The 22800-nt window shown below is 43.6% G+C and overlaps 1 protein-coding gene across 5 annotated transcripts in view; it reads left to right on the top strand.

Annotated features, from left to right (window-relative positions):
- The window catches only part of LOC108920580 (Nance-Horan syndrome protein-like), a 73598-nt gene extending 52064 nt beyond the window's left edge, over positions 1-21534 (top strand). For 2 of the 5 annotated variants that reach the window (XM_018729442.2, XM_018729440.2), the window contains 10 exons: positions 9276-9428; positions 9829-9962; positions 10955-10999; positions 11442-11486; positions 12636-12698; positions 13334-13529; positions 14727-14855; positions 15424-18516; positions 18934-19057; positions 19165-21534. In XM_018729442.2, the coding sequence (XP_018584958.2) occupies positions 9276-9428; positions 9829-9962; positions 10955-10999; positions 11442-11486; positions 12636-12698; positions 13334-13529; positions 14727-14855; positions 15424-18516; positions 18934-19057; positions 19165-19768 (4586 nt within the window). In that variant the 3' untranslated portion in view covers positions 19769-21534. The remainder of the gene's footprint in view (positions 1-9275; positions 9429-9828; positions 9963-10954; positions 11000-11441; positions 11487-12635; positions 12699-13333; positions 13530-14726; positions 14856-15423; positions 18517-18933; positions 19058-19164) is intronic. The other 3 variants (XM_018729443.2, XM_018729444.2, XM_018729445.2) reach the window with 3 other exon arrangements.
- Positions 21535-22800: the final 1266 nt, after the last annotated feature.

Below are 22800 nucleotides of genomic sequence, written 5' to 3'. Positions count from 1 at the left end.
CTCACGTTCTTACACTTCTAAGTAACATACAGCAGCTGTACTCTCATCCTGTCATACATAACTAACCAGAATCGTGATCTGTAGTACGCTAATAATTCTTAAATTCTGTTCTTAAATGATCAGTCTTACATTTCGATTCGGAAAGACTGTTTTTCTCAAATGCAACGCAAGGTGTGATCATACATACCCAAGAATAGTGTTCCGATAGGGAATAATGTTATGAGGAGCGGAATTAGACAAACAAATCATATATGTTGATACCAAAAAGAGCGATTAGTGATTTTACTAGATTAAAATGTGAATTTTACTGGCATTCTGGTATCCATAACACTTCCAATTTAGCTGCTGTTATTGGTTGTTGGCATAAATTTTACTGCGCTGTGTGTAATTGTATTAGTGTGGTCGTGTAAATCAACTGAATAAAAGTGCACAGTGACTTTTAGCAAAAAGCTTTAAACGGAAGTCATTGTACATATCCACGTGTCGATGGCTGTAGAAATACTGGGGTAAAGCCGAGCAAAGCTGGCGCCACCGCGGCCTGAGATACGGGGAACCGGACGATCTGTGGTTAACGTCCTCCATGCGAACTGACTGTTTCGACCAGGTTTTGTGAAGATGGGAAGAGTGCCCGTGTGGCTCCTCATGTGCTGGAGGAGATCTGGTGAGGCAGCAAGATGCGTGACAGTGACAGGATGAGTCAATAGTGTCTAATAGAAATGGCCCTGTCCTTTCTCCTGCCATCATTCTACTCCCTGAGGAGAACATGGTGGGATAATCCCAAGTGTGGAGAAAAGGAGCCCGGGTTGTTGTCTCTTTATTCTCTTCACTGTTTTAAACAGAGGGGCCGTAGATGATTGTGCTCTGAAGGAAAACACTTTTCCTAAGGATACGTTCTCCGGTGAACCGTGAAACCCCGCTCTCTGCCGAACCATGACACCAAATGCAGTGGAAACACACGTTTGTCTCAAAGTGAAGGCACGAGAGCGGTGACGGGGAGGAAAAAACTTTAAAAATTCTGGTAAGCGCTGCAGGAGAGCAAAAAATAAGTTTGTGATAGTGTTTGTGTCTCAATCGCCAAGGTACCGCAGATTCTGCGGCATGGGACGTAGGGTCAGGTGCGGCGTGAGAAGCCGTAGACTGCCTTCGTGAAGCTGCAGCTCCAAGCAGGATGGTCCCAGTACGGCTGAGATGAAATGTGGTCTTTATGACTGCCAGCTCACCAGCACATGCTTTCTTTGGGCTTCATATGACTTGCTTTGCCAAACAGGTGCTATACCCTATATATACACCCTATAAGGTGTTATACCTGCTATACCCTATATACTCTATAAATACCTTAACTCTGACTCAAGAAGAATCATGGCAGAGTCTGCAGTATTCAGTTTTGTACATCCTTCCTTCAAATAATAATAAATTTGTTCCATGAAATCACCCTGTTAGGTGAATTCCTGTTATCCGACGGTCAAATTACTGTTATTTCTAAAAGGAAAAAATAATCAGATTAGGCCAAAAAATAAATCACAGGAGAGTATTCTCTTTTCCTAAAATCAAAACGCGTTACTACGAAAAGCTTCCTTTTCTGCAGCAGGTTTTGAGCGTGACGTGCGTTTCAACTGATTTTAAATGCTCCCTTTTATTTGTTTTAAACAAAGTTCTCGAACCCAAGACCCTATTGCAGTAGCCATCCGCGGTGAGCTTGCGAGCTGAACAAAATTACAAACACGTTCATTAGACGTAACGCAGAAAGTTTCTTACCTGTTTTTAAAGACCACATTTTAATGTTGTAACTTTGTGTTTTTCAGTTATCCTTCAACCTGTTTGTACCGCGGTCTGAAAGCTGCGCTTCAGATGCTCTGCAAACAGAGTGACTTCATTTCCCTAAAAAATTACTGGTTGAAATAATGCAATACAGACACCTGGCATTCCTTTATTAATCATTTTTAGCACCGAGTCTTTTATGATTTCTTCTCTCTTTTGACTTCATCAGCGTGCAAAGTAGCAAAAGTTGTTACTTTTAAAAACCTGCCACTGGTTGAACTGACAGGAAAGCAAAGGCAGCGTGGTATTTTTTCACCAACTGTTTTTTCCACCTGTTGTGAAAGTAATATGAGTGTGTACTGAATCATTAGCACGCTGTTTTCAAAAAGGTTATTTACGTGAGCAATTGTAGCGCTTTTCATTGCACAGGACTCCTTCGTATGAAGGCTGAGTGTTTTCGGTTCCTAGGGGAACCCACAAGATTTGCTTTAATACATGCGTAAGATATTTTTACCCACCTGACTGACACAATGAAGCTCAGGATCACATCAGACACGTCACTAGGTGTGTTTCTTGTCCTTTGTAATAAGATCCCGTGACCCCTGTCTGACGAAGCAGGAAAGTCAGGGCCACACCATGGACTTTTGGAGTGCACAGATTGATCCTGATCCTCCTTGCTCTGCTAATGATAGGACCCTCACGCTGAGTCCAAGGCCTGATGTTTTCATTATGAGTAAAAACAGACTATAGATATTTGGGTGAACACAAATCAAAAAATATATATATCTGGCTCAGTTTTCAGAGCTGCCCATGTGTCGCTTTGTTCTTTTATAAAGACTGGCTGAGGGTAAAAGACAGGGATTCTGTTCGCACTAATCTCCCTAATTCCACGAGCAGACAGTTTTATTTGTTGTATATGTATTTCGTCTGCTCTTTGAATGGATTCAGCGGTAGCCCGAGCTGACCTCTTCCTGCGAGAAAGGGAGAGCGAACAGGAGGGACAGAGAAAGGGGGGATGGCCTGGTGAGTATCAGTGCGTACCACACCAGCTCCATCACACACGCTCCACACGCTACTAACAGACGAAGCCTTCTCTGCCTCCGCGGATGACACGCGTTCGCTCCATTCTAATTGCAACCTCAGGTCCGACAGAGCAGCTTTTCACATTTCTTCACTGCGATACCAGAGCTGACTCGGGCAGTAGATATGTGCGTGTGCTTCTTACGCCTCGAAACATATACAGCTGAATCCGCAGCGTGTTTCACGTGAGATGGGGATGGTAACGACGCACAGCAGTAGGCGGGGCCGTCGCTCGAGCTGTAAATGTCAGTGACCATTCTAGGACTCCGTACCTGTTGATACAGTAGCTTTGCTGGTGGGACTCAAACAATATTCAGACAGTGTCATCGTGGGAAACTTACTTGAACTACTTTAAATTTAACAAGCATTTTATGATTATTTATTAATGCAGCTCATTCTTTTTGCAAAAGCATCATACAATATACAAAGCTACTTTACCGCTATTTCCCTCCGTTTTTATACAGACGGCTACATTTACATGACATGCATTCGTTTAGCAGACGCTTTTCTCCGAAGCGACGTGCATCTCGGAGAAATACAATTTGTGCATTACCTTGGGAGAAAGAGACGTGGCTCCGGACGCGTGGTTCTCGAGTACGGTTAGTTTGTTTCTTTCCGCTATATGCACCAGCGTTCATCACACGAGCAGCTGCATAATGCATGGCTGATGTTTACTGGATCAATTCAGGGTAAGAATTCTGCTCAGGGGTATTACAGCAAGAGTAGGGTTACAAACCTGAGTCCTTTTGTTACATAGCAATGGCTCTAACCACTATACCAACTGCTATTCTTGTTTTGTAGTACTACTTACAGTATATTAATGCACAAACATTTCTATGCCCAGCAAGGATGCATTATTGTTTGCTGGATCATGTGCGAAATGCAACGTGAGTGAGACTGCAGCCAGAATACATTAGTGCTGTAGCTCCCCTCATCGGGCCACTCTTTGTCTGTTTACATTAAACAGCCTCCAGACGGCTCTGGGCATTCGGTGCAAACTATTAAACGCTTGTCAGTTGTCACCAAGGTTGTCATGGAAATGCAGGAGACAGAAGTTACATTTTCAGCTTGCCAAGTAAAGACGGTAAACTTTTCTCGCTAAATGATACAGAAGGGAGGTACAGGATATGGAAGAAAATTGCAGTTCGGCGTCCGCTCCAATGGTCTTCGAGCTCTAAGACTTTTGTTAGTGGAGCGTGAACCTACGTCCTACTGTTCACATTCATATGAGCCTTGCCTGCAAATCACATTATGCCTGGATGGCCAGACTGATGCCTGGCAGACATTCTTTTTTAGGAACTGACTTCATCGCCGAAATGCTGTTGGTTTAAGTCTCAGAACAGACTTTGCTTTTGTATTCTCGAGAAAAGTACTTAACCCGAAACTTTTTCAGGCACACACAATCATTTGAAAGAACAGATCTACGTATATTCGTTGCAAAATATCTGAAATACTGAATCAATGTGCTATGATCCCGATCATACTCCCAGCCAAGCATGACGCCACACGCGATGACACCTCCCTCCAACTCAAGGAACACTTATCGCAAAGGGCAGCACAGGTTTGACAGTGATTTGTTTTACAGGTAGGAGTGAAACGAGTGCAGAATGTGAAGCACTCCTGTCCCGTAAGAGTTACGCGTGGGGTGGTCGCTTTAGGCAGACCTCACCAGATATGAAATCTAATCTAATGAAGGCGGTATGAATGTTGAGTAAGATCCCGTGCGGATTTGTGCCTCCAAAGCGAGAGCCCCGCAACAGTGTGCTCTCACGCACCGGGCTTTGTTGCGAAGCACAGGCCCTAGGAGTCTGGGAGAGAAAACAGCCACAGGCACTGCAGACTGGCGATGATAAGCCCGTCAGAATTTCTCATCAGGACCCCTCCCTCCACGCTATGCCCAAAAACACTTGGCTGCGGAGCAAATTCCACCCAAGCTCTGAGTGCATTGCTCTGATGATCCTCCGACTCCGAGCTTTGTGACTGATGCGGCCAGGTGACGGCCGGTACTGTCACTCATGTAATCCTGCCTTTGATCCCTCCCTGGTGGAAATCAACACCTGTACTCACAGCTGCTTTCAGAATTACCAGGCAGCAGTGGGCTAATTGATTGGTTCCGCCAATGAAGGCGATGATCTGTGCTGAGGCTGCAGGACTTGTGCAATTGTATGTGTGTCTCAAATAAGCTGGCAAGTCACAAGTCATCATTTCTAGTAAAGTGACAATTGCACATTGTTGCCAAGTTTCATCACGTTCGTGATGGGCACAGGAAAAAAGTGGTAAAAATAATGATCTTACATGGGTGGCATTCTTAGTGCTGTGCCCATCCCCCCCCCCCCTTTTAGAAGGTCAGCGCATCAGCTACTGTTGAGCACTTCACCCGAGACCAATTGCCTGTAGTTAAACCTAAGAGCAGACAGCGCTTCAATCACAAAAACTCCCAGAATGCTGAAGTCTTTGACCTGCGAAAGTCTTTGGGCCATGAAGACTCTGAAAACCAAAGCTCGTAGGGCCCAAAAGGCTTCAACTGCCATAGCCCCCATAGTCCTAAAGGATTTGACTGTCATAACTCCCATGATCCTAACGGCTCTAACTGCCATGGTGCCTGTGAACTGTAACCTCATCATGTATTGATGTCCCACTAGGGATGAAGAGGATTAGGGTGACGTAACTTAATGCAACCTGAAATTGCACAATACCAACGTTGCAGGTTATTATCTTGAGTTGAACTTCAAAGTCAAACTTAAAATAATGTAGAATGCCTGTTCTGCATTTGGCTGCTGGTGTCTCCTTTAGTCTTTACGACAATATGTAGGTGCTCCAAGGAATGTTTTTAGTTTGTGAGCAATACCTTATTGGAGATATAGTCAGTTGATACTTGAGGTCTTTAATAAACGTAGATAAATGTTCAGAGCAGTTTGGGGGAGAGGGAGGCTGAGGTCATGAATGTTTTCTGGACTTTGGCAGCAGATGGAATCAAGCTGCACCTTCTCAAAAAGAAAGGGAGGTTTGGATCCACAACAAAGGGGCACTAGGACTTGGAGAAGGAGCCACACCTCCTGGATTGCCTTCTAGGAGTGCATGGGTTCAACAAGACATCTGTGGTTAACCAGCAGCTCGCGCTGCCTCTGTGGTCTGGGAGGAAATGGGTAGCAGATGCACTGGTCCAGTAAGCACTCTGTTGGCCTGCATCCCAGTGGTAGTGTATGAAGGAGGGAATTTCTGTGGAAACACTGTCTGTGGTGGCCCAGCATGGGAAGCTCAGATATGTTCCCACTGCTCTTCCCCGTCAGCATATATTTTCTGAAGTGGTAATCATCTCGGAGTCCAAACCTGAATAAATTTCACCGTCACACTTAATCTATGGAAAGCAAGACTCATAAATGACTATGAACCCCAGAGAAGCTGACCTTATGAAGACAGTCCATTGACAAGTAATGGCCAAGTGATAACACTTTTTGTTTTTTCACCCAGCATTCCTGCTTTTATGTGGTGATTTTATTAAAAGCTAGTTTTATTCGTTTTGCTGGGTCCTGGATAAACTTTTTTTCTTGTGGGTTAACAAAAGCTTCTCAGTTTCATCATGGCCCAAGAGCATCTTCGGATCACTGGGTCAAAGGTTCAGCCAAGTGCAGGAATACTGAATCGGCTCCTCGTAGTTTTTACTTTTATAACAAATGCTGTGCTGAGGAAAATACTCAGCTTATACATAATGCATATCTGTGTCGCTTTGAGTCTGTGTGTTTATGCACAAGCTATATTTGCTCTGAAAGGTTGTGCTTATTTTTGCACTTTTGAACACAATGCATCAAATGATGAGAGCAGACATTGTGGGACACTGTGGTGTTCTTCAGAAAATCTGACCTCGATTGCTGCTGCTATCATGATACTTCCAATACCTATGCGCTTGTGTGGCTGTAATGAGAAGGCTGTACCTCCCCCTATGTTAGCGGGCCACAAAGGAGCAGGACCGTTATTAGTGCTGTACACTGTGGCACCTTTGAATGAATGAATTTGAGAACAGAAGCATTCTTCAGCGAGTCCGAAACGTAATTACATTTACGCTCACCGTACCTCAGTAGACCCCACATGTTAGTAAACCCATCATTATCAGCCATTTGAAGTCCAAAAAGAACCAAGAAGAGCAGGTTCCAAACTTATTACGGCTTAAGAACCCACCACTATGTCTGCATAACTTGCAAGCCCCGTGTCCATTTGGAAACAGATAGCGTAGCGGTTCCGGCTTTTGGCTCCCGCAGCAAACACCCGGATCATGCCTACTGCTGTGGTACCATTGAGCAAAGGGCTTAATCGGAATGGCTCAGGAAAGAAAATAAAAAAAAAAAAAAAAGAAAAGAAAATTACCCTGTTGTCTTAATAGGTAAATAATAGTAAGTAGCTTAACGGTGTAAATCACTTTGGAGAAAAGCGTCTATTAAATAAATCAGTGGAACAGCAGGCTGTGCATTGACTGGTGTTAAAGAGCGGATCTGCTACCGCACGAGCAGGCCAGACCCATGGCCATCGTGGAAGCCGGCTCCAGCGCTGGGAGGAGAGTCGTGAGCAAGCTGGCACCCGTGGACTGATGCGCTCAACCCCCCCCCGATCGCAGGTCAAAGGAAACAACCGTAATGGCGTAACCTGAGAGCGGACCTAAACGCAAGCCAGTCGTGGGAAGGTTGCTCACGAATTGTCTTTAAATGAATGACGGAGCAGGTAGTTCCCCTGGAAGAATTTCCATTCTTCGCGTTGTAGTTTGTGAGCAAGACGGGTTAGTTTACAGAAGCCGAAGTTGCTGGTCAGTACTGTCATCGTACAAAGCTGTCACTGGGTTAAAGGGTTAATGAGAACAACAACATTCCCAAAGTGCCCTTTTTCTTACTGAGCCTAGATTTAATCAGACGTGTCCCCACCGACCGGCCGTGGATTTGTACCGAGCCTGTGCTTTTACCGCATTCCCCATCGTTCACCTCACACTGAGGGCAGAACTTAGCTCCCATAGCACTGAATTTGTGACGTTTGCTCCCTTTCTCAATTTTTCATGAGCATGAGCCGAGCAAACCTCGGGATTTGCGCTCGGTGGCTAAGCTGCCTCATGTAGTTTTAACTGTTTTAATGCTTTTTACTCGTAGCTGAGAGACCAGGAGGCCACGATTTCTCCAGTCCCGCACCAAGTGCTCCCCTTCAGATGGCTAACAAAGTGTAAACTAAAAAGGCGATTCTGTATCAGGCCAGTTATTACGGTTTGATAAAGATCTGGTAATTCACTGTAAATTAAACTCGAAGGGTTGCTTGGATACGGATGGCTCCGGGTTATTCAGGGGAGCGGCTGCACATCGAATGCTAATGGAAGGTGCTAGTTTACAGAGCGACAAGGCCAGAGAAGGCAAAAGAAGAAAGTCTTGTAAAACGTCCCCAAAAACACAGTTATTCTCCGTTTCCAGCTTTCTTATGCCAGGAAGTGAGTGAACGGTAAGCAATAGTGGATGGAAAAATAAAGTTATAATAATAAGTATCCTCAGAGCCGTGGATGCAGAGCAAAGCCTCTTGGCAGCCGTCCTTTCAGTCTCCTGCAGTTTTGTTTACGTTACAATTTTACTAAATTCTGTACATTATACAAGCGCATTACACACGTGGAAACCGAACTGAAGCCTGTTAATGCATTTGTAAAAAGGATGATGGAAATCTTATCATTTCTGGAAAAAAGGTGGCTTTTTTCTGCTTGTTGTCAGGATTATGCGCAGTTGTTCTGAGTTTAAATCACTGCTGATCCGTGTTTCACATTACCCTTCATTTAGAACTCGTACCATGTTTCAGCGAGTCACATTTCTTGTATTTACGTGAACAATCCGCATCACTCAACTCATTTGTAGTTTTAGCAAAATGACGGGGAAATACATGAGAAGCTTATGTGGCACAGAGATACAGCGAGTAGCGCTGCTGTCTCACAGCGTCTGGGTGATGTGAGTGGACGTGGGTTCGATCCCCACTCAAGCTGTGTGGAGTCTCCTCCTGGTGCTCTGGTTTCCTCCCACAGTCTAAAAACATGCTGTTCAGGTTCCCCCATAGTGTGTGAGTGACAGAGAGAAAGAGTGTGTTTCATTCATATATGGATGAGTGAGCCAGTGTAAGTAGTGTATCTCGCAGTGTAAATCACCATGGTGAATAAGGTGTGTGGGCTCATAACACTACATAGAGTTAATTGGAAGTTGCTTTGGAGAAAAGTGTCTGCTAAATAAATGTACATGTATGTACTCAGCATTGTTCTGGCGTTACTGTGTTTTCGTTTTCGAATGATCTTCTGGAAATGCAAACAGTATTCCACAATGATGGATAAATCCGGTGCTGTTTTATGTCATTTGTGCACTAGGTGTTTGATCCAGTATATGGTTGTCCAGTGCTTGTCCGGCAGACTGAAAGATGTTTCCGTGTCCCTCCAGCGGTGTCCAATCTTGATGCGGAGAGCAAGCTGACCAGTCACTATCAGTCGCTCTGGCACCTGCAGCGCCGTCTGTTCCATCCGTCCAGCCGGCCGGCGTGCGTGGAGGAGCTGCACCGGAACGCCAAGCAGACGCTGCGCGCGCTGCAAAGAGGTGAGCCTGGGAGTGCCGCTCGAACCCCTGGCCCTGCCAAACGCTCTTGCGCTCACTAGCTTGTAAAGATTAGCCCAGTCTTTTTAAATTCATTCATGGCTTTTTGTATAGCTAGTCTAGGCATTAATGAGGCTTTATTAGAAACTGCATGAATAAACTCACACGCTGTCCAGTACTGAAGTTATTTTGCTTTTGATTCAGTGCCCAACTGATTTCTAAAAAATGACCCTTGCTCCCATTTTGACAATTACTGCGCTGGCTTGGCTGTTTGGCTTCTGAAAATTAGGCAGACACTGCCCCCTAGTGAAAATGAGGTAACTTTCATTGTGTAACCCCAGGCAAAATCTGGATTCTTCACACCTTGAGCTTGTGCTCCTGTTTTCATTTGGTGCTGCTGCAGACCAACAGCTGCGCCAGAGGGCAAACGTGCAGCGCAGGGTGACCATTTCCATTTCGGTTGCGCCCCCTATGCCCACCTTCCCTTCACCACGTACCCTCAGACGGCGGGAACAGAGGAGCAGACACCTGCGAACGGTAAGAGCGGCCGCGGTGCTACCCCCAGTGAAGAGTGACGCTCGGCCCGTCTCCGATCAGAGGAAACGCAGCGAGCCAAATGCGTGATAATGGACCTCTGTGTGCCCCGTCTTCTAAATGCTCCTTTCTGCTGTCTGTCTATGGGTCGGTCTGCTTCTGTTAAAATGCAGCACGAGAGGCCAGGGAAAGATGTAGAGTATCAACACTTTCAAGGAAAGGTACAGTCCTTTAGCTGTAAAGGACACGCCTGAAAAATTCCTTCTCATATCCTGTTCCTGCTACCGTTCTGCGGTTCATTTTCTGCTATCTTTAACGTGAGCGATGGTCTGAATAAACAAGAACGTTAGAGAGCTGCTTCCTGTCGGATTCAGCAACCCTTGCCGTGATCCCTTAATTATAGCGAGTACATAAACGATCGTAGGAGGACTCTGCAAGGCCTGGACCTTCTACTTATTGAATCCCCGTTTTCACTGGTGGTGTTTCAGGAACACCAATTCCTGTTTTCCTGGCGGAAGGCAAAAGACAAGAGGATTAGTGCTTAACCTAGTAAGGCAGGCAGCTTGTAATCTCTGGAACACAGACTCACACAGCACTTTGACCTGAAACGAACACCCAGTGTGATGCTGGACTAAGGCTCAACAAAGGAGTGCTTGTAAGCAAAAGAGAACGACAGCGTCCGCTTCTGCGTCGACCGTTTCCGGGACACGCAGCTCGTGTGAGAATTTACTCCGAAACGTCACAGAAACAAAAGGGGGCGGTTAATAATTTCATCTGACTGCGCGAAAAACATTGGCGGAATATGCCTACGGCCCCTGAGAACGTCCCTAAGGGCCGTCAAAAATGGGGATTAATTATTGAACAGGGCCCTGCTGTACGTCAGGGGACTTATCTCCTTTTATATGCGATCACAAAAACACGGTCATGTTTTGACAAACAAGACTGTGAATTTTTTTGCTGACTTTGTCTTTCTCCTCTGAAATGACTTTAAATAGGAGAGGCCGATGCAAGAGCCAGAGAGTCAAGCGGCACAGAGGAAGGTAACGGCGGCAAACTGACAGCGTCAGCTTAATGTTGCATCACTGAGTCGTGTCTCCGAGGCATGAGGTGGTGTGAGGAAACGGGACCCGTGACTCATGTGGCACAAGCATGGCGGCTTTGTTTCATTCGTGCTTTTCCACTTACGTGTGACAGTGCAACTCTGTGAGATTTTTGTGTGCATTTGTATCCCGCACTGTTGCGGCCCAGGCATCGCGTTAGAGAATAAGCATTGCTTTCTGGTGTCAAACGTGCATGTGCAGGCAGGGCTTGCGTTCCGTGCCGTTCGCTTTTTCATGGCGGTGTGGGTAAATCCCTTCATTCGTACACATGTTTGGATTTCCCGAAACTCAGTGTCCCGTTGCTCGCATTCTCATACTTTATGTGGCCCGGCGTATTGGTATGCATCTGATGGCCTGCATTTGCTTTCCTCCTCCGCCGCAGGAGAAACCTGCAAGGGATAGTGAGTTTCAGCCAGTGCAGAGAAAGGTAATTTGACAGACAATTTGAAAATAAATTGTGCTGTTTCTCTCATGCTGCTGTTTAAGGCATTACTGTGTTTTTCTCTTGTGTATAATTGGTTTAAAAACCCACTGCAGTTGCTGAAGTCATTTGGAGACAGTTTTTGAAAACTGTTTCATAAATCAGAGCTCTGTGTTTAAGTGATAAATGTAAAAGAGCACTTATATATGGATAGTAGGGTCAAGACTTCTGGTATAAAATCACAAGATAAGGTTCCAGATGATTCTTGAACCAGAACCCAGCACAATATATATTATGGTATGTCCTTGGGTAAAAGCTGGGTCTGAAAACTCACCTCTTCCAGACTCGCTTTGCCCATGATCTCTTCAGCTCATGTAAGGTGTAAATGTTCATGCACCATAACTTTATGATCATGCCCAGATAAGCCTTTACACAGCCGCTACTCCTGTAATGTTAAGTAAATGTTTGTGTATTTCAGTAAAATAAAAAAAAATTTGTAGGAAGGTGATCAGGAATCGTCTACTGAGTTTTATGCAGCTACTCGTGTGATGAACACCGGTGTGTACAGTGGAAAGAAATTATTTAAGAATCACACGTCTGCAACTATGTCTCTTTCTCCTAATGGAATGCATAAAGTGTTTTCTCTGAGATGTACATCGCCTTGGAGAAAAAGTATCTGCTAAATGAATAAATGTAAATGTAAAAGCGTGATATGTGTTGTCATTTTCATGAGTGGATCGCTTCAAGGATGGTGTACACTGCTGGACCGGAAGAACCCTTATCAACACTCTAAAGTGACATTAATGGTGGAAAACTAGCATTTATTGCTCTTAACCAGACTTTAACCGGAGAATCGTCAGAACACACCGACAGATAACTGTTCTTATTATAGGATCAATGTGCACATCCAACGGGAATTCGTTGTCATGAAATGGACTGACAGAAGCTTTTAATGGATCAAGTTGCCTTCCATAAGCTTTGGTCACATTCTGCCTTCCATCTGAGTTGTTTTCTTTTCTTCACAGGGTTTTTTTTTTCACCTTTCCAAGGATACTTAGCCATGTGACATCATACATACCGTTGATTTAATCCATAATTTCACTAATTTGTGTTCACACCATTGAAACCACATTTTTTCCACGTTTCTATTTGTAGTTTGAAAGAACCCGATCCTCCTCCCCCATCAAATGTTGCCACTTTACCCCTTGGAGCAGAAAGGTATTTGCCTCCCCAGCGGTTGGTTTCATTGTTTAACCTGAGGTCTTCACCTACTAAAGCCTGCTTGGGCCACTTAATTACCTTTCCTCTCTTTCTAACTCACTAACACTCCCCTTTCTGCATAGGTTCTCCCCTTCAACCTTGAGCTGAAATAACATTTATTTTCTTTCAACTGAATTAATTCATATTGGGGGGGAATGTCACTTTCTCGATGTCTCTCTTGCAGTGGCGTCTCTCTGACTAACCTAACTTTGTCTCTCTTTAACCTCTATATCTCCGTTTTTCTTTGTCTGAAATTCTCTGATGTTTTCTGTAAATATGTCGCAAAGGTGAAGTTGGGTCAATTTTACTGTTTGAATCATGTTAAATATTTCAAGTTATTTATGGCTGTTGACGGGTTTTCATCTTAAAGCACAATATATTATATGTTCCTTTCACTCGAGGCAATATTAGTCTCCCAAAACAAGTCTACAGGTTATTCTGCTTAATTTGCTAACAATTTAATTTTATATTTAATGAAAGCACATTATATTTTAGGATGTGACATGACAGAAGTTTTCTTCACTTTTCATGCCCTAAAGCAGTAGTTTTCATAACCTTTAAAGAAATGGCTCATTGCTGTCCACTTCTTTCAGGCTGTCCCACCCTCAGATTCTGTCCCAGACATGGTTTCCCTGGGTCTCCGGCCCAAGTGTCCAGTGCCCAACGTTCCCTCCACGCTGGACAAGCAGACAAACTGGTCTAAGGCCCTTCCGCTCCCCACCCCAGAGGAGAGAATGAAAACTGACTCCCAAGTGATCTCCTCCTGCATTATTCCCATTAATGTCTCTGGTAAACGATCTGCTTTCCATATTCCTGGAATAACACAGTTGTTTTATGCAATTAACTGAAAAAATCACATAAAATTCTGCTTTAAAAACCCACACACAATGCGTAGCATTTTTTTCTGGAATCTCTGCAAATGTCTCCCCCTACATAAGTCTATTATGCTTTGCGAAGTCACTGCTAAGTCACCCAGTGTGTCTGTCCGCTTTGTCTATGTCCACTTTAATTCTAATCATAATTACATATATGCAAATAGCTCTTCTTTTTTTTTCTGTAGAACAACGTCAAGTACCTTCCGTGCCTGAATAATAGGTTAAAGTTTGGGCCTCAGCTTACTTTACCTGATGTGAAGCCTATAAAGTTCCACAACGAAAAGGATTTTCTTCCTAAATAAAAGTCTTTTCTTCCTTCGTGCTTGAAGTGTGTTGTTTTCAAGCGTGCCACTGATAGTTGTAGCCAATCTGAAGTAAAGTTGTACAAATTCAGAAGTATAAAATACACTGATGCCTTACTCATTGTTATTCAGTGTGGCAGCAAAGTGTTACCACACTATTAATAACAGTCCATCATTAGAAAGAGCAGTTTTATTTAGACCTCACTCGATTTGAGTGAAGAGACATTTGACATTACTGCACTTCTGCAAGCTGAGCCAGAAATGGTTTCCGCAAAAGTGGAAACTGAAAGTACAGTCATTGCCGTGGTGCCGAAAAACAAATTCTGTTATGACATGGTGTAATAGAGGTGAGGCCAACGATGGGATATCATACAATTGTAGGATGTTTGGCAGGAATTTGATACATTGGTAATAAAATATGGCATGTCTGTTAAGTTCCCTGGAAGTGCTTGTATTGTAGATCATTCTCTTTCATTTCAAAATGATATATTCTTTCTCCATAAGGATATACAGTGGTCTCAGCGCAGAGGTAAATGATGCTTCTCAGATCACAGATATTACTTACTGTTCTTTTGAACACAAGAAAAATAATTTCTGTAGCATCCTGATATTTCAACCCAGTAAAGTATTTTCTTTACAGAATAATAGTAATTATTATGTTATCTAAAAATGTATTAACAGGTGCATTTAAGTTTTAAGCAACGATTATTTTTTTGGAATGAAAGCCTCTCTGAGGCTAAATGTGTGAAATAGAGGAGGATGCTATCCAGGCACACAAGGATTTCTCACATGCACCACGTGCATTTCAGGGATTGGATTTGACAGAGAAGCCAGTGTCCGTTGCTCGCTTGTTCATTCTCAGTCGGTGCTTCAAAGACGACGGAAGCTGAGAAGACGAAAAACCATCTCTGGTATTCCCAGACGCGTACAACAAGAAGGTAATATTTCTCTTAAGTTTGTAAAATTTTAACTAATCCGTGTGATTTTATTATGTGATCATTAAGATTTTTCCTGATAATAATCAGGAAATAAGATAATAATCAACAAGTAAATGTGTTGCATTTAGCAGCTCTAGTTTTTTTCTTACAGTCCTACAGATTATGTTGAATCTTCTGTGGACCACATTTTGAGAGACATACCACATTATTAGTCACAACTGTAATTTGTATGTAAAAATTCCTTTCCAGGAGGAAGGTAAATAAATGAGCCTGTGGTTATCATATTGGTCTGGTTTGGTGTCATCACTTCTTTTTTTGTGGAGAAAAATGCACACATTTACTTATTTGTCTTGAGATTGAGCGCATCGGTCTGGGGAACCTCCCTCATTTTTTATGGGAGGTTGATTCACCAGACAAGCTAATGTCCTTGAAGTGACGGCCAGCTGAACTGAGGTGAAGGACAGTGTCTATTAATTAAAGATATCCAATGAACTCAGAATTGCCAAATTATGGTCCTCTATTATTTTTCTATTAATTTTATCTTTTCCTTATATCCCAATCTCCACAGACTCTGATGAATCTCCTGTAGCTAGAGAACGGACTGTGATTGTACACACCAACCCTGATATCTCCTTGTGCCATGAAGAACTTTCTCTCAGTGGCCGTCTGAACACCAAGGATTCGGGCTGCCAGACGGACGACTTCTTGATTGCTGCACCCTCCCGAAGGCGAATTCGTGCCCAGAGGGGCCAGGGTATCCCCACCTCCCTCTCCCACTCCACTGGCAACATCACGTCTCTGCCAGACGCCTCCGACGCTATGTTTACAGCAGCCAAGGGAAGCCGCCTGCGCTCCCGCAGCCTGCCTCGGGAGGGTGGCCGACTTGTCGATGATGACCATGATGACAGTGATGATGAAGAGATGTCCCCTTATGAAGAAGAGGAATTCCTTCCAGGGCCCGGAGAAAGGATGTTAAAGGATGAAGAAGAAAGTACAGATGACCAGGTCATGCCAGAACATCAGCTGGTCAGCCTGAAGTGCAAACAGCATGGAGGAAGCCCGGAACACACCTGGGTAGAAAGGGGAAGATCACGACTGCCACGCAAGGTTGACATGGGGAGCTGTGAGATTTCATCCAGCTCAGATACCTTCAGCAGTCCCATTCACTCCATCTCCACAACAGGAGTACTGAGCAGTCAGATAGACCACAAGGAAGATCACCAGTCCTCTAGTGGGAACTGGAGTGGGAGTAGCTCCACTTGCCCCTCTCAGACATCAGAGACTATTCCTCCTGCCGCCTCACCTCCTCTGACTGGATCTTCGCACTGTGATTCGGAGCTCTCGCTCAATACGGCTACTAATGCCAATGATGACCCCACTGGATTTGCAATTGACCCTTACCAGCTAGACAAACCGCAGGTTCGAGGCCACAGAGCTAGCTCCTTTACCTCTACAGGGACCGACCTGTTGGATGACCCAAGCATCAGCACCGCAAGTGACGGAGAGTGGAACTACCCACAGCATCAGTATGATAAGTCTTGCCATTTGGATTTCAGTCCACCACGCTCCAGGGAGGAACAAAGTGGCTTAGAGTGTCCTAGTTTCACAAGTGTGGCTACTTACGAGAGCTTAATGGACAAACCGCCATCTGAGAAGGCAGATTCAAGCTCACACTACTCTGTTGACACAGAAGGCTACTATACCTCCATGCACTTTGACTGCGGTCTTAAAAGTAGAGGAAGCTATATTCATAACTATGCAGCCATGGACTCTGAAAGCAGCCAAGGCATAATTGTTGGACCCAGCAACGACGAATTCTGTCAGCCAGATTACAGAGGTCTCAGAACTCTAGGAAGACATTGTCTTTCTTTAAAAAAACCAAAGGTGAAGCCAGAACCACCAAAACGTAGTTCTTCGTTAAGGAAAATAAGCTGTGGTGCAAATGCTCTTGACACGAATGAACCAAAGATAAATAGTGAGCAGCAATTACCATTGTCTTCCAGGGAAATGAAGCTGCAGCTAGAATTAGCTGGTTCTCCAGGTCAGTCAGAAGACCCCACAGCAAGCGAAGAGGCAGCAGATGCTTGGTCTGTGGAGAACACTGGTGAGATGACCGACTCAACTCTGTTTGCTGCCACAGTTACACACTCCTTTAAAGACGAAGGTGCTGTGCAGTCTGACTATGCAGATCTATGGCTCCTCAATGACTTGAAATCCAGTGATCCCTACAGATCCCTGTCCAATTCCAGCAGTGCTACGGGTACAACTGTCATTGAATGCGGCAAGTCAGCTGAGAGCTCAGAATCGCAGACCTCCCAGTCGGGATCCAGAGCCACCTCACCTTCTCTTCCTTCTGCTGAAAATGAGTTTAAGCTTGCCTCCCCTGAAAAGCTAGCAGGCTTAGCATCACCCTCAAGTGGGTACTCCAGCCAGTCAGAAACACCAACATCTTCCTTCCCCTCAGCTTTCTTTCCTGGGCCCATATCCCCAACCAGTGGCAAGAGGAAGCCCAAAGTTCCAGAGAGAAAGTCTTCGCTCTCTTCCCTGCATCAGCAGTTCTCCTCCAGAGATGGAAGCACTTCCTCCAAGAGAGACCTTGAGCTACCAATTATACCTCCAACCCATCTTGACCTAAGTGCTCTTCATAATGTTCTCAGCAAGCCTTCAGCCTACAGAAACCAGATGTACATTCTCCACCAGAACAAACAGAAGGCAGCAGCGGCAGCAGCAGCAGCAGCTGAGGCACGAGCAGCCAATATTCGAGCAGCAGAAGTTCAAGCAGCAAAGGCCGCTCAGGCTTCTGCTGCTGACAGCTCTTTAGTGCCCAGCTCAGCTGCAGCAGCCATCACACCAACTGCACTGCGTTCTGTCCAGCTACGATCCATAGGCAAATCCAGCGAGCAGAGTCAGGACCAGCTCAGCAGTGATGCAGCAGCCAGGCCCAAGTGTCCCCCTGCAGCAATGGTCACCCTTTCCAAACAAAACAGGTCTCCAGAGTCGAAGAAACCTGTATTCCTCAAATCAAGTGATCCCTTTTCTCAGGAGCACTGTCAAACACTGTTTACGCCAGATGACAGACCCTCTGTAAAGGATGTAGCATATAAAAAAAACGTGGAACACAGGCAAGACAGATACCCTCCAGGACCAATGTGGGCAATGACACCATTTAGAATCCCTTCCAACCTGTCTTTCACAGAGGATGACCCCTTATTCCAGCCTGACGTTCAGCAGCTTGAAAATGAGCCAGAAGGAGACGAAGATGATGAAGGCATACCTGAGAGTGCAACATGCATTAAGAAAGTGGAAGAACTCGAGAGAGATTATTTAAGCGGCCCACCTCCTGGAGACACCGTGGAGAAGGACCAGAATGAGCCAACAAGTCCTGAATGGGCCAGTGAATTTCCTTCCTTGAGTCTGACAAAAGTAGATTCCCCCCCTGCTAACAACAGTACAACAAGAAAATATGAATCTGGTCCTTGCAACAATCTTGACCAAGTGCCTGTTATTACTTATCAATCAGAGACTTTGCAAGCTTACACAATCAACAATACAACTAGCAGGGAAGAGGACTACGAGACATCAGGTGTTCCTACCAAAAGTGCCTCACAGGACAGCAGGGAAGAGGGATCAACACCAGACACAGAAGATTATTTCAGTAAAGGTACAGCTTTGACTTTCTCTGTTTGAAGCTGTCAAATCTGCTGCTGATATCTAAATTTTTGACAAAGACACAAGACTGGATGGCATTTAATTTGCACTGTCATCATTATGTTACCGTCAGCGCGTTGTTTAGAATTACTGCCGACTTTATTAACTGTACAACTCATATGAGTTATGGATACATTGTGATATTTGTGGTTATCGTAGTCGTCTAAACCTCATGTACACTTCTTAGTGGCAACAAGACAAAGCTAGCTACCAAAGGGATACAGCATAATATTGCTGCAATGCTTTTTGTTGGATATGTTACTTAATGAGATTTTACAAATGTGTACACGTGAGTCTTATTGCTTTGCTAATGAAATAAATAGTAAGAGTGTGGGTCTGTGAATGAAATAGATTACATTTTGTTCTGTAGAGTCTACACCAAGTGACAACTCACTTTCTCCTCTGAACGATGAGACTAAAGCGGAAGATGACAGCGTTTTTCTATCTCCCAATAAACTACGCACAACTGAGGACCTGTTTGCTATGATTCACAGGTGAGTATATTCCCCGGTGTTCTTCTGTGTGTTTCACAGAAGGTCGTTTCTTCCATCTGAAATTACCTACGTATTAATAACACAAATATGGATTTTTCTCATTCTAGGTCCAAACGGAAAGTGCTTGGGAGGAGAGACTCTGGAGAGGCAATTGTGAGGAGTCGACTGAGTACTGCTTCAGCAAGTACCCCGGCAACATCTCCGAACACCCCTGTGTCTCCTGGCACGCCAACCTGTCCACAGCGAGCTCCAGGGCCCATATACCGGAGTGCCAAAAAGTCCAGCACCTCCAACGAAGAGTTCAAACTGCTGCTTCTGAAGAAGGGCAGCCGCACTGACTCTAGTTACCGCATGTCAGCTGCAGAAATTCTGAAAAGCCCCATCACACCCAAATCTCTCGGGGATCTGGCCACTGAGGCAGCCCGGCAGCAAGAGGACCCACCTGCTCCCCTGCAGCAGTCACCATCAAGTGCTGAGCAACTCCCCGCTCCCTTCCCCATAGCCAATGCTGAAGGCTTCTCCCCTAAAGGTTTCTCTATGTCAGGATCCTCTCGACAAGGTCGGTCTAGAGTTCCTCCTGCTGCCAGCAGCAGCCGATATGGCATGCGCAGCCGGCTCTACACCGCTCCCATGCAGGCCATCTCAGAAGGCGAGACCGAGAACTCTGACGGGAGTCCTCATGATGACCGTTCCTCACAAGGTTCCTCCTAAAAACATTCTGCTAACCTCTAAAGTAAAAACAGAAGAGAAAGCTTACGGACTAGTAAAGTCCGTCATTTGATATTTTCTTGTAGGTTACTAACTATTTAATACCAAGAGAGGAGTTTTTGCAACTTCTTTTCTATGAAAGTGAATCACTGCAAGTAAAGGAGAGTACACAGTTTGAAAGGAATAATTTTGATTCTGAGTCTGTCTTTCTGTAGGCTGTATTGGTGCATAGGAAATATGACACCCTTTACAGATATCTTTTCGACTGTTGTCTAAATTAAGGTCTACGATAAAATAACTAGTTATTTCATAAAATACCCACAGACACAACAATGTGAATCAGACTGATAACAAATGTTTGCAAACACAGTGTATAAGCTATTTTACAGTATATATTACACTCATCACAGAGGCCATAGTATATAACAAGAGTCCTAAGTAGGTATATTGCAGAGTCAGATGCGTTGCAACACATGAACGGATAAAGGATGAAACAAGAGGAAGTGACAGATGAAGGGAATCTCAAAAAATCTGCTTTTGGGACAATCTATCTGTGGCCTTTGTGTACAGGAGGTCGTGGGGATTTGATATTCTGAACTCATATACAGGTATTTTTTAATATTATCGCTAAAGACCGATTTACCTCCTTTACAAGAGGGTCCTTAATATCGACTTTTTACTCAGTCATTGTTCTTCAAGATGTGCCCATGATTATCTTACAAGATACATCTACGTGCATATACATACACACACTCATGCACATAAACGAAAAGGATATGTACGAACACAGATAGAATTTATTCAGTAACCTTGGCCTAAGGTTCATGATGACGTCTAGCATTGCTTGATATAGGGATGCAATCTCTAGTGTCCTAGTCATATTTTTAGCTTGGGGTCTATCACAAAACCCCAGCAGATACATTACATTACCTTTACAAAGATATTAAGGTTTCGTGTTTTCAAAACAAAATTTTCTAAGAATTATGACAATAAATGTGCAGCATATGCTTGTAATGTTTCCGTATTTTTTCAGCTCAATTTGAATTTACCTTCTCAAGAAATTGCAGACTAATGTTACCGATTAAGCAATACCAATGCTTGCGGGGAGTCAGACAATAATGAAATGACCCAGTGTATTCCATGAATACCATTGCAGTTATACTCTCTTAATTTAGTGTATATGCTTTGAGGCGAGTAGTTTTCCGAAAAGTTAATAAATTAACTGAAATAGTGTACACTTGGAGAACACAGACACAGTGGAAGAAGAGACACTGCAGGCTAGCAAATGATGAAATGCGGAACCCCCAGTCGATTTCACAACTGTTTGCGTACATTGCTGTACCGCAGTATAAGTTGACCAGCAAACGAAGAAATGAATTTTTCTCATGTTTTGCTTTTACAAGCCTTTCATTAGCTACCATGCAATACATTACAAAACGCAACACTGTGGAGTGTTGTAAAAGAAAGGTCAAACGTAACACAATGGGGGGGACATTGTGTTTTCGGATCACTTGAATTTATATTGCTGATACGTTTCAATAGCTGTAGAAAACATTTTAATATTGTAAAATGCTGACCATATTTTCCGGTTTCTAAGTGAACTGAACAAAGTTTCAGGAACCTTTTTTAGACTTGAATGAGAAGTGGGTACCAAAATGAGGTGGACTGAAAAAAGCGTGGAAACGAAGGTCATCAGATGAAGCGAGGCAGGACTGGAGGGCAAAAGCTTTTGATTTTGGATTAAACCGGATGTATAGCGAGTGCAGGGAAGGAGGAAAATGAGAAGTCTTGGCCTGAAGAAGCACCTGCTTTTATGCTTAGCTGACATCCACATCTGCTGTCATGCAACAGCCTTGTTACGGCAGTGCGCTCAGCTGAAATTCTGGGTGTACGGTGTCTGTTTCGTTTTTAAAGTTGCATATGCCATTCGACAGCTATGTGTCGGATCAGAAAATGATTTAATGTCTTGGCTGTTTTTCGGGATTTGTTTTTAAAACGCAGTTGTTTTTAGGGTTTGTGTACTGTCAGAAAACGCAGCATCGGTAATGTTTATAAAGAAGGAAGAGCACAATTTCAAGTGGCAAGGTTCACACTTATTCAGCAGCTGCTGTTTACGACAAGTTCTTATGGGCTTTCCCAGTTAACCTATTCTTTTTATGAATTTGACATGGAAAATCTATATTTTTTTCCTCTGCTTTGTTTCTTAAAACAATGTTCTGTATACAGAATAACTCTAATGAAAGTGAGTTAGAATTTTTTCTGAATTTACACAACCTAAAAGAGATAGGAACAGTAAATTTAAACAATTCTGATACGGGATTGCAAAATATTTGATTTTAGTGAAATTTTATCCAGAGACTTATTTTGTTTATGAAAATATAGTAGAAGTAAAGATATAATACAGCTATATGAGAAGACGTTGGTTGAAGAAATTTAAATATCAAAGAACATGTCAATTTAATGAGCAGAATCTGAATTTAGTTGACATGGAGTTACTTTGATACAAGAGAATGCAAAGTAAGAAATAATAATAAGGTTATAAAAGTAATCATAGCGGTGCTCTGAATTTATGTGTATAACCACATTTCACGATGTGCCACTGATCATTAGTAGTGGTTGTTTACTGGTGAAGTTGACATAACTCACTTTGCGTAGGTCTGGTTTTGTCAGAGCACAACAAGTGTTCCGTGGAATTATTGCAATATTACTTTTAGAAATACCCATTTACACTCACAAATGCACTAGTGACTTTGACATCATAGCCTCAAGTGTAGCCATATTTATTAGCACACGTTTTCATACAAAACTACAGTAGCATCTTCAGTAAAGGTACTTAGGTTCATCTCGGTTCAGGATACACATGTGATAGACATTTTATATAAGGGCACAAAATATATGTATCTGCATTTATTAATGACAGAAGTATATCTTCACAACAACAGCAGAAAGAATCATAGTGCATCAAACTCTTGAGGACTGTTAACTGCCACCATAACGGTACACAATCTGGAAGGATTACGTGAACTACCATTCCA

Source organism: Scleropages formosus, chromosome 14 (assembly GCF_900964775.1).
Source record: "Scleropages formosus chromosome 14, fSclFor1.1, whole genome shotgun sequence".
Lineage (NCBI taxonomy): Eukaryota > Metazoa > Chordata > Actinopteri > Osteoglossiformes > Osteoglossidae > Scleropages > Scleropages formosus.
The sequence above is the reverse complement of the archived record's forward strand: the minus strand, read 5'-3'. Positions and strand labels throughout refer to the sequence as shown.